General features: G+C 43.8%; 1 protein-coding gene across 5 annotated transcripts; it reads left to right on the forward strand.

Annotated features, from left to right (window-relative positions):
* The first annotated feature begins 119 nt into the window (after positions 1-119).
* LOC127006989 (probable cytochrome P450 301a1, mitochondrial) lies at positions 120-9,989 on the forward strand. Of its 5 annotated transcripts, none has more exons than XM_050877444.1 (11): positions 120-220; positions 5,196-5,405; positions 5,689-5,929; positions 6,178-6,294; positions 6,440-6,516; positions 6,691-6,892; positions 7,511-7,673; positions 8,636-8,805; positions 8,902-8,980; positions 9,237-9,440; positions 9,705-9,989. In XM_050877444.1, exons 2-11 carry the CDS (start codon positions 5,210-5,212, stop codon positions 9,813-9,815), a joined length of 1,560 nt encoding a protein of 519 aa, XP_050733401.1. In that variant the 5' UTR covers positions 120-220; positions 5,196-5,209; the 3' UTR covers positions 9,816-9,989. The 5 variants fall into 5 exon arrangements, with proteins under 5 accessions (XP_050733401.1, XP_050733404.1, XP_050733400.1 ...); XM_050877447.1 differs by lacking the exon at positions 120-220 and adding an exon at positions 434-507; XM_050877443.1 differs by lacking the exon at positions 120-220 and adding an exon at positions 3,988-4,129.
* Positions 9,990-10,500: the final 511 nt, after the last annotated feature.

Consider the following 10,500-nt stretch of genomic DNA (forward strand, 5'->3'; position numbering starts at 1 on the left):
ATTGGCATTGTTGTGTCTTTTAGTTTTGTTCAATTTTCTTTTTTCTTTTGTTCCATATTGTTGTGATATAGTTTTTCCTGTCTTCAATTTCTTTCAGAGGTAATGGTTGAAACACTAGTATATCGGCTATTAAGTAGTCTCTGCTCAGCTGGTGGTTCAGTCAGGTTCACGTCGGGGTGAGCGACGTGGGCAGAGTGTGGTCGGAGGAGCTGCTCAGGAGGTACAGGGAGCTCCTTGGGGGGTTGAGGGAGGGTGGCAGGAGATTCATCTTGTCCGGTGTGCTGCCCAAGGCCTGGTGTGGGGGGGAGTGGGCCTCGCGGGTCATGGGCCTGCTGAACCGCAGGGTGAAGGCCCTGTGTGAGGGCATGGGGGGGTCAGTTTCTAGACGGGTGGGATAGCTTCTGGGGACGGGGGGAGCTGTTTGCAATGGACGGAGTGCACCTTAGCAGGAAGGGGGTGGATAGACTCAGCAACTTGCTGGAGGGTGCAGTGGAGGGTCTCCGAGAGGTAAACTAGACCTAGATAGGGGTAAGGGCAAACCTAAGGGGAACAAAAACCATAGCGGTGTAGGGCAAGGACAGAAGGGGAGGGAGTCAAGGGAGCAAGGGAGGCATCTGGGATGCCTAAATGTTAGGGGATGGGGAGTAGGGAAGTTAGAGGACATGACTAAGGAATTGAGGGAGTGGGACTTCCATGTGGTGGGGGTTACCGAGACCCAGCTGAGGGAAAGACTAGAAGTCAGGTCAGGGGACTACAATTTTATAGCCAAGGGAAGGAGTAAAAACCCAAAGAAAGGTGGGGAGTAGGTTTATTTATAAAACGGGACTCGGGCTTAACTTTTGAGGAACTAGATGTGGGTAACAGTGAGGCAAGCGAGGATATTCTAGCAGTGAGAATTGGGTACAGGGACAAGGGTAGGTTGGAGCATCTAATCATAGTAGTGTGCTACATGACGGTGGAAGGGACGGGTGCAAGGGTAGAGAACGAAAGGAAGTATGAGAGGGTTGGGAGGGTAATAGCAGAAAATAGACAGGAGCAAGTAATTGTCATGGGAGACATGAATGGACATATTGGTATACTAGGAGAGGAGATAAATAGAAATGGGACATTGTTATTAGAGTTCGTGGAGGAGTATGACTTAGAAATATTAAATTTAACCATAGCGGAGGGAAGGGTAACCTGGGCAGAAAGGGGAAGGGAGTCCGCTATTGATTATATTCTTGTAAACGAGAAGGCTAGGAGGATGGTTAGGGATATGTGGATAGACAAGGGGGGCTCATAGATATAGTAAGCGATCACAATATGATGGTCTTAAATTGTGGTAGCCAGGGCCAGAGGGAGGAGGGGGGAAACAGGAATAAAGACTGCCGCTGGAACATGAGAGGGGGTGACTGGGAGGCCTTTAGAAGAGACCTAACAGGTGTAGAATGGGGAGCGGATGGTAGTGTGGATGAAACAAATGACAGGATGTGGAGGATAGTAAATGAGACAGCCAAGAGGAGGTTAGGAATACTAGAGATAGGAAGGGGTAGAAAACAAGGAATGAGGTGGTGGAACGAAGACGTCGAAAAGGCAAGGAAAGAGAGAAAGGAATAAGAAAACCAGGAGATTAAGGAAGGAAATGAATGGTGATGCAGGTAGAATAGAATATGAAAACACGTAGCAGCAGTATTGGAACAAGCAAAGGGAGGTAAAACAACTCATTAGGAAGGCGAGGGCAGAGACTGAGAGGGAGATAGTAGAGGAACTCAGGGAGAAGGGAGAAGAGGGGGGAAGAGACTGGTATGCCTTCCTGAGGGGGGAGGAAAATAGGGAACAGCCCAATGTAGAAGAAATAGTAGTGGGAAACAGAGTAGTAAAAGGGGCAGAAGAAATAAAAAGGGAAATCAGAAACTTCTGGGAGGAGATAGCGGGGATGTCTGTGCCTGTTGAGTTATGGGAGGTGCACTTGGAATCTAGCAGGAAAATATTTGAGGATATGGGGGATTGCTTCAATAGGGAAGGGATCAGAATATGTAAAGAAACTCAAGGCTTGGAAAGCAACAGGGAGGGATGGGAATCCTAATGAATTCTATAAAGAAGGAGGGCCAGGTGTAATAAAGGAGCTGTGTAGGTTATTTAGAAAGATTTGGTTAGAGGGAAAAGTACCGGGAAAATGGAACGAAGGTAGGGTGACTGCTACACAAAGGGGGGCACAAGAGTAGGAAAGAGTTAAAAAACTATAGGCCCATAGCTGTCACAGACCCAATAGGAAAGATTTTCAGTGGTCTACTTAGTGATAGGATGAGTAAATGCTGCGAAAGAAACAGGGTAATGGGGGAGGAACAGAATGGTTTTCGTAAGGACAGAAGGGGGGAGGACAACATGTTTGTAGTTAACACGGTGATTGAGAGTTTGAAAGGAACGGGAGGGAAGGTATACCTTGCTTTCCATGACATAGAAAAAGCTTATGATAGGGTAAATAGGGGTCTGTTAAGTCGATTGTTGACTAGAATAGGAGTGAGTGAGAGGGTAGTAGGGATAATAGATTGTATGTATGAGAACACACGGGCAGTATATAACCTAGGGGATATAGAGACAGAGTGGGTCAACAGCCATAGAGGGGTTAGGCAAGGGTGTGTGCTGCCCCTGCTACTGTTTGGGCTGTACACAGAGGAGCTGGCAGAGAGGTTGAGGGCATCAGGTTATGGGATAAGGGTGGGGAGTGAACGGTTAGGATGTCTCATGTATGCAGATGACATTGTGCTCATGAGTGAGGATAGTGAGGAATTACAACAAATGTTGGATGTAGTAGCACAGTATGGGAGGGACTTTGATATGAAGTTTATTAGTGAGAAGAGTCAGGTAGTAGTAGTAAATGCTGAGGCTATGGACGAGGGAGGGACCTGGGCGCTAGGAGAGATGAACATAGGCCGTACAAGTTCATACAAGTACGTAGGGATCATAGTTGATGAAAATGGAACTGATAGGACCAAACAGAATAGAATTTCTAGGGCAAATCAGTGGGTAGGAAGGCTAGGAAGTGTGGCTAGATGTAGAGCTAACAGGTATGAGGTAGTTAGGGGGATATGGAAGGGCATGGCAGTACCAGGCCTCATGTATGGCCTAGAATGCATGAGGTGGACAGTCAAAGAGCTAGATAAGCTAGAGGTAGTACAGAACAAAGTAGGCAGGCTGGCTCTGGGTGCCAATAGGTATGCGGCGGTAGATGCAGTGCGAGGGGAAGTAGGCTGGAGCACCTTTGAGGAAAGAATAGGTAAAGCAGTTTTAGGATACAAAGTCAGGCAAAGAAAGATGAGTGGGAATAGGTGGGCGCGCAAGATATATAAGTGGGCGGGACAGGGGACGAAGTGGAACAAGTCTAGCATACGTTGGAAGAAGAGATGTGGGCTGGAGGGCTTCACACTCTCGGAGATGATGCTAGGGGGGAGGTGAAAGAAGTGAAGCGTAGAGTGAATGATAGAGTTCAGGAGAGGTAGACTGGCGCCAGAGGGTGGGGGCAAAGAGTTCTTTAGAATGGTACAAGTTGAAGGCCAAACCCAAGTGTGAAGCCTTCTACGATGGTAGCCTGGGGGTGTGTGCTGCTTTTCAAGGCCAGGACTAAATCCTTAGAGGTGAATAGTAGGACATATAGGTGGGCAAACGGGGGAAGCAAGGTATGCCGTATGTGGTTGACGAGACAGTAGAACATATGCTACTAGAGTGTCCTAGGTATAATAGGGATAGGCAGAGTTTGGTAGAAATAATAACACAGGAAATAGGAACAGAATTATGGAATAGGATGCTAGAGGGGAATGTAGAAAGGGTGATAGAATTCTTGCTAGGTCTGAGTACACTGCAGACAGCAGAAGAACAATAGAGGGGGTTAAGGAATTCCTGGAGAGAGCCTGGGCAGTGCGCACCGGATAGGGTGGACTCCTGTAGGTGTCCCCATCTCTGCCTCTACAGGCTCTTGCAAATGGTTCTATTTTATTTTTCGATTTTCAGGGTGTTGGCCCTGAGGGAGTAAGCCGTTACAAAGGCTGTAGTTGAACCCGAAAGGGACAACTACCTCCCGAACCAAGACCAAAACCAAGCTTTGGTGTTTTGTATAAAGTTTTGGTTTTGTCTTATTTCTGTAGCCCTATGAGTAAGTATAGATAAGTGTACAGATAAGTGCGTTAGTGATTAAGTTTCTTCTTTTGACCTGTAACGCTTTGTATCGCTTCTTATAGGTCCTCCTCCTCGCGGTCCTCTTTTCATCTTATTATTCACACACTTTCCTTTTCAGTAGTACGTAACTTTCATAACTGCGATAGAATACAAGTCAAGCCTGTTGCCGTGTTGCATCCATTCTAGCATTGACCACTGGCCGTCTGTCGTTATCTCCAAGGTCGTTATCGCTTATTGCTATTTGCTAGTAGGGCTTGTAAGGGGGAAGCTGGGTGTTCGACCGCCTTCCTGAGCACTCCACATTAAGGCAATATACTGGGACGTTACCGAGACCTGTCTGCTTCAAGGTGTGCTGTGATTGGCTAAGTATCCCATGTATGTGTTTACCTGCGCGGTGTTCAGCCAAGGCTGTGGTTCAGCAGGTATCATGATTCTGGTGTTCATTAATCGTGTGTTGACTAATTATAATCATATCATGAAATTTAATTAAGCAAATGTCTCATAACGAGTGAGGCCACTGTTAACTGTTGGAGGAAGCCTTGACTACTTGAAGCATCAAAATTCATGTCACGAAGAGATGATGCTCTTCCACCGCACAATGCGGAAATTCTCAAGATAGAGAGTAGCGTAGAGATAACTCAAGATAAGGGCGACATATTTTGTACCTCTTTCGCCGCGCTTTTCACACACACACACACACACACACACACACACACACACACACACACACACGCGCGCGCGCGTACGCTTTAAAACATTACATCATTAACTTTTTCCTGAATATACTCCTTTTTTTTTTTAGTGTGATGGTCCATTGCACCTTTAGGAGCATTGATAATTGCAAGAAATATACGGGTTGATGGGCACCAATTAAATGGGTTGTCTACTACTGGATCATCACACTCAGACGCCGCCGGAAGATATTCATAATTATAAGAAAGAAAGACAAATATCTTAAGTTTTTACAGCACGTCCCCACGGACTCGACAATAAACTCCGCGGGCGTCTCACACCCGCGGACTTCTCTCACTGTGCTTCAACAGGCCTTGGGGACGCGATGCTGCTCGTGTGGAGGGTTGCGCGCCGCCCCCTGCTCACCACGCCTTGCCTGGTGACCGCGAGGCAAAAGTCACTAGACGCAGCACCACAAATCAAGCGGAAGGACGGTGCTCTCAGATCGGTTCGAGAAATACCAGGACCTCCAACCTTCCCCCTCCTTGGATGTCTCCCGAGTCTGGTCGCCTCAGGAATGAGTGAGTTTTTACTTGTTTCTCTTTATAGATGTCCTACATGAAAAAATAAATATTGTAGTATTACTTTGTTTGTTTATCTATGTTATTTTTTTTATCCATTATCCCCATAAGAGTGTGTGTGTGGTTCTCAGCTTCCTTCATGTATGTGGGTAATCTTCCTCCACTTGGCTGACCACTCGTCCACCGCTGACGGAGTATAATATATTTGATCGTAGTATCATTTTATTGGCTTTTCCAAGTATATATATTTTTTGTCAATTAATATATATTTTTTATTTCTCAGCCTTCAATTTAAAGAGGATACACAAGTTTTTCGAGGGGCTGATACATAAATACGGTCCCATAGTGAGGATAGAGACTGCGCAGATGCCTCCTGGGGTCTTGGTGATCAACGCAGACCACACAGAAGCCATGATAAGGGCAACCATGGACAACCCAATACGAAACGGCTTCCTCTCACTCAAAAAAATCAGATTAGAAATGGAAGACGATTACTTCGAGGGAAAAACAGGTCTTCTGTCTGAGTAAGTCAAAACATTCCTTTCATTTGGTTGTTTGTACAGTAAAACCCCGGCTACTATTTTTGTCATATTGTAGCGTTTTTATTTATACTCTCGAGAAAATAATATTTATAAAACTGAAAGAACTGTTAGCAAGGGAGTCGCACGTGTGTTGAGGTTTTGGGAAAGGAATCGCAAATACAAAAAGATTATGAACTACTGAATAAGATTTTTTTTTGTGTCATAATTTACGGGAGATTTTCTCACGGCAGGAATGGCGAGGAGTGGTGGCGTGTGCGAAGTAAAGTTCAGACGCCCATGATGAAGCCCAAGAACGTGGCGTCCTATCTGCCGCAGGTGGACCAGATAACCCTCGAGTTCATTGAAAGGTAAAGAAAGAAGGGGAAGAATTCTACCATCAGCTTTTTTTGTGTGTGTGTGTGTCTGTGTGTTTTATAAGGTCAGCATCACTACAATTTCAGTTTAGACTAAGTTTTATTGATGATATGCAGTAACCCATTGCCCGTCCACAAGGATGGCTTTCTTTCAGGCGAAGCATGGCGAGATGCCCCACGACTTCCAGACAGAACTGTACAAGTGGGCTCTGGAGTGTGAGTTTTCTCTTTTACATAATGAAAAAAATAGTAAATTTGATATGAGTATGGTCGTTTATGCAGTTTTATCACAAAATAATTCTACAAAAACTGGCCTAGTGTGGGCAGGCACACACACAATGACTGCATGGTGACAATTTTCAAAATGATCAAAGCATTTCTTTTCTTCAGCCGTGGGTGTTGTGGCCCTGAACCGGCGCCTGGGCTGCCTGACACCTGACTTACCCGGAGACTCCGAGCCCATGAGACTCATTGGGCTGGTGAGCGACCTCTTCCACAACCTGAACCTGACGGAGTTCGGAGTACACACGTGGCGGATCTTTCCAACCCGCCCCTACAGAACAGTCAGGGAGAAGCACACCGCCTTTTTAAGGTACGGTGCATGACACACACACACACACACACAAAAAAAAACACAAGGAAGCTATACTGCCCACCACTATATTCCCATTTTATCGTCACATTAGGCGTGGGGAAGACGGGTGGCTGTCTCGGGCAGCAGTGTAGCCAGTCCTCTCCTCCTACTCCCTCTCCCTCCCTTCCTCCCTTCCTCCCTCACTTACTCACTCACTCAACATATTTTCCAGTATAGATGATCATGTTTTGACCTATTTCCCATGCCACCCATGAGGTTAGTTTAGTGGCATGGTGTCCTTGTCACCATACTTGAGAGCGTCACACAAACCATGCTGCCACAACTTATTGGAATGTATAGAAACTCACTGTTGTGTTCTCACAAAACGAATCCTTCAAAGAATTATATGCACATAGCCCTACACAGAGTATACAGAGCGTATTTAGAAATAGTTAATAGTTTAACAATGAGTGAGAGAGAGTGGCAGTGATGATGTGGCTAACCCTCTAACCCCTCTGCCGGCCACCCCTAATGTGTCTTGATAAAATAGAGAATATAATGCCTCAGCTGTGTGTGTGTGTGTGTGTCCCTTTTTTAGGTTAAGATTGCTCCTGAATTTATAATGTTACATCACAGGCTGGTGGACAGCAACATCCAAGAAACTGAGGCCTTGCTACTGGCCCAGGGTCGTGAGGACAGGGAAGCCACTTTGATGGAGAGCCTCCTCATGACGCCCGGCCTCTCCCGCAAGGATGTTATCACCCTAATTCTTGACATGATCCTAGCTGGAATAGACACAGTAAGGCAAAATCATACATCATAGTACAACATGTAAAGATTTTCTGTTGGAAACCAGACAACAATGTGAATGTTAAAACTAGTAAATCAAAATCTAGCATACTTACCAGGCTTGGGTTGAAGTACATTTTATCATACTCGAGTCCAAGTACGATTGCATTACGATATCATGAATCCAAGAACAAGTACAAATACTCAGTTTTATAACTGTACTTGAGTCCAAGTGTGAGTATTTATAGAGTGCACTCGAATCCAAGTACGAGTACTTTTTACTGATTTAATCTTGAGGTATGTTTCCACAGTATATTGTAGCCTCTATGTAATTTATAATATCATGGTATGCTTCATTGTAATGATATACCCCAAAGTAAAATCGGGATGCTTATGGGTAATAAAACTCAGATAAAATCATGATGAAATGTGGATGAAGTGTTTCCAAACCTGGATGAGGCCACAACCAGTCAGGGCAGCAGCTCCACAGTCCACACTTCACCCTGCTGCTCCAGGCATCTACTGAATCACCTCACTGATGGAAATCGACCACTGCTTTTTACAAGTGGCAAACTGGAAACCCCTCTTTGCCCTGGTCACTTGACATGATCTCGGTGTCACTTCACCCCAGGGTCCAGCAGGCCACCTGGGCTCTCCAAGGCCCAGGCTTAGGACACACCTTCATTAATCCCTCACCCTGGTTTCACCTCCACCCAGGCAGGTCGTCTAACACCACACTAGCCACACGTTTGCATTTTTTCGGTTTACTTGAATGAGCTCGAAAGTACTCGTTAAGTGTCGAGTACTTGAGGTTCGAGTACAAATATAAGTACAAATACTAATTATCGTTTGACCCCGAGTGCAAGTACAAGTGCATGCATGATATTGTGTTGGCTACTTAAGTACGGGTAGTACATGTACTTACCTAGGCCTGATACTAAGCAAACAACTAACAGGACATGGCTTTTACAGACTTCCCACAGCATTGGCTTTACATTGTATTTATTGGCACGGCACCCGGCAGTGCAGACTAAGTTGCAGGAAGAGGTTGACACAGTGTTGAGGGGCCATGAGGGGCCATTGACAGCACAACACCTGGCCAAGCTCTCCTACCTGAAGGCAGTCATCAAGGAGTCCCTCAGGCATGTGTGCGACCATTAACTTTTTTGTCATCGTTATTTAGCATTAATTTGATAGCTGTCTTGTAATTTTCGGACCATCTCTTTTCTTTTTTTCAGAATATTTCCTCTAGTTCTTGGCACCATTCGAACTTTAGAGAAGGATTTGATTCTGGACAATTATGTGATTCCCAAAAATGTAAGTAAGCATGTTAGTAATTATTCAAGCCTCTGTAAGGATTATATTTAACACAGGGTATTAATGTAGTGGCTGAAAATACCTTCCATCATCTTGTTTCCCATAAAAGCCTTTTATCACATAATAGCCCCATTTATTGGTTGATAAGAGTCTGCAAAACCTACTGTGCATGTTAAAGAGAATTTAATAATCTACAGAGAGAATATACATACTTATTAATTCCTTTTTTCCCGATCGGTTGGTTGGTCTGGAGCAGTGGTCCGTATTGAGCATGAACATGCTGACGGGATGGGAGGAAACATACTTCCCCAGAGCCAAGGAGTTCCTGCCTGAACGCTGGCTAAGACACAAGCCTCTTGGGCCCATCCATCCCTACGCTTCCCTTCCCTTCGGAGCCGGAGTCAGAATGTGCATTGGCAGGCGACTTGCTGAACAGGAAATGTATATCTTCCTCACAAGGGTAAGTTACAGTCATCATTGGGAACAAGATTTTATATCATAATAAGCCAAAAGTTTTAGATGCAGAAGCATAGGTATCATGATGAGTGGGCATACTCCTACATGTGTGTCTGCATTGTTATGCTAACACTTCAGCATAAAAGTATGTGACATTGTACTTCCTTTTTTTCATTAGCATGGAAAACTGCCTCTTGAACTCATAGCTAATACTAACTTATTGTAGTTTGCACATACTCATGGAACTGATAAAATCTTTCTTTCATAGGTGATGCAGCGGTTTACTCTTGACTACAAGTATGAAGACATTGACATTATCACCAGCCTGGTGTGCATCCCATCTCAGCCACTCAGGTTCAACCTCATTGAGCGCACCTGACTGGCTGCAGCGTGCTTGGCTCATTTTTTGAGGGCCTAGGAGGGGCCGACATAATGCGAGTAACAAAGTTGTTCCTCCACCTTGGCTGCTCTTGGCTGTACTGCTGCATGGTAGGGAGGAATGATTTAAACAATTATTGTACTTCTTTTATCAGAGTGTCTTCATTATATATATATATATATATATATATATATATATATATATATATATATATATATATATATATATATATATATATATATATATATATATATATATATATATATATATATATATATATATATATATATATATATATATATATATATATATATATATATATATATATATGTGTGCACATTAAGGTTATTTGAATAAAACAATAATATAGGAAGGATCCTTTTTTTATTTAACATATAGTCATAGGGACCTTTACTTTAATTATAATTTTAATTCATTTTAACATAGAATCAGGGAATTTAAAAAAAATAAGTATCTCCCCTCATCCATTTTATTTAATACATTCCTTCCTACACAGTCTAACAATTTCCCATGCATCCAAGGCACACTGACGTAGATTTATTTAATTTGCTGACTTCTTTCTTTACGTCGCCTCACACGCAGAAAGAAGAAATACTGCCTTTTTTTTTTCTTTTTTTTTTTTTTTTAATTTACACACTTATTTTTTTGTTCATTTATCTATTCT

The sequence above is a fragment of the Eriocheir sinensis genome, chromosome 34 (genome assembly GCF_024679095.1).
Source record: "Eriocheir sinensis breed Jianghai 21 chromosome 34, ASM2467909v1, whole genome shotgun sequence".
Taxonomy (NCBI): domain Eukaryota; kingdom Metazoa; phylum Arthropoda; class Malacostraca; order Decapoda; family Varunidae; genus Eriocheir; species Eriocheir sinensis.

Coding starts and splice junctions, on each gene's coding strand:
- LOC127006989 (XM_050877443.1), top strand. Junction 5,930..6,177: donor AAAACAGGTCTTCTGTCTGA/GTAAGTCAAAAC, acceptor TTCTCACGGCAG/GAATGGCGAGGAGTGGTGGC. Junction 6,517..6,690: donor GTACAAGTGGGCTCTGGAGT/GTGAGTTTTCTC, acceptor TCTTTTCTTCAG/CCGTGGGTGTTGTGGCCCTG.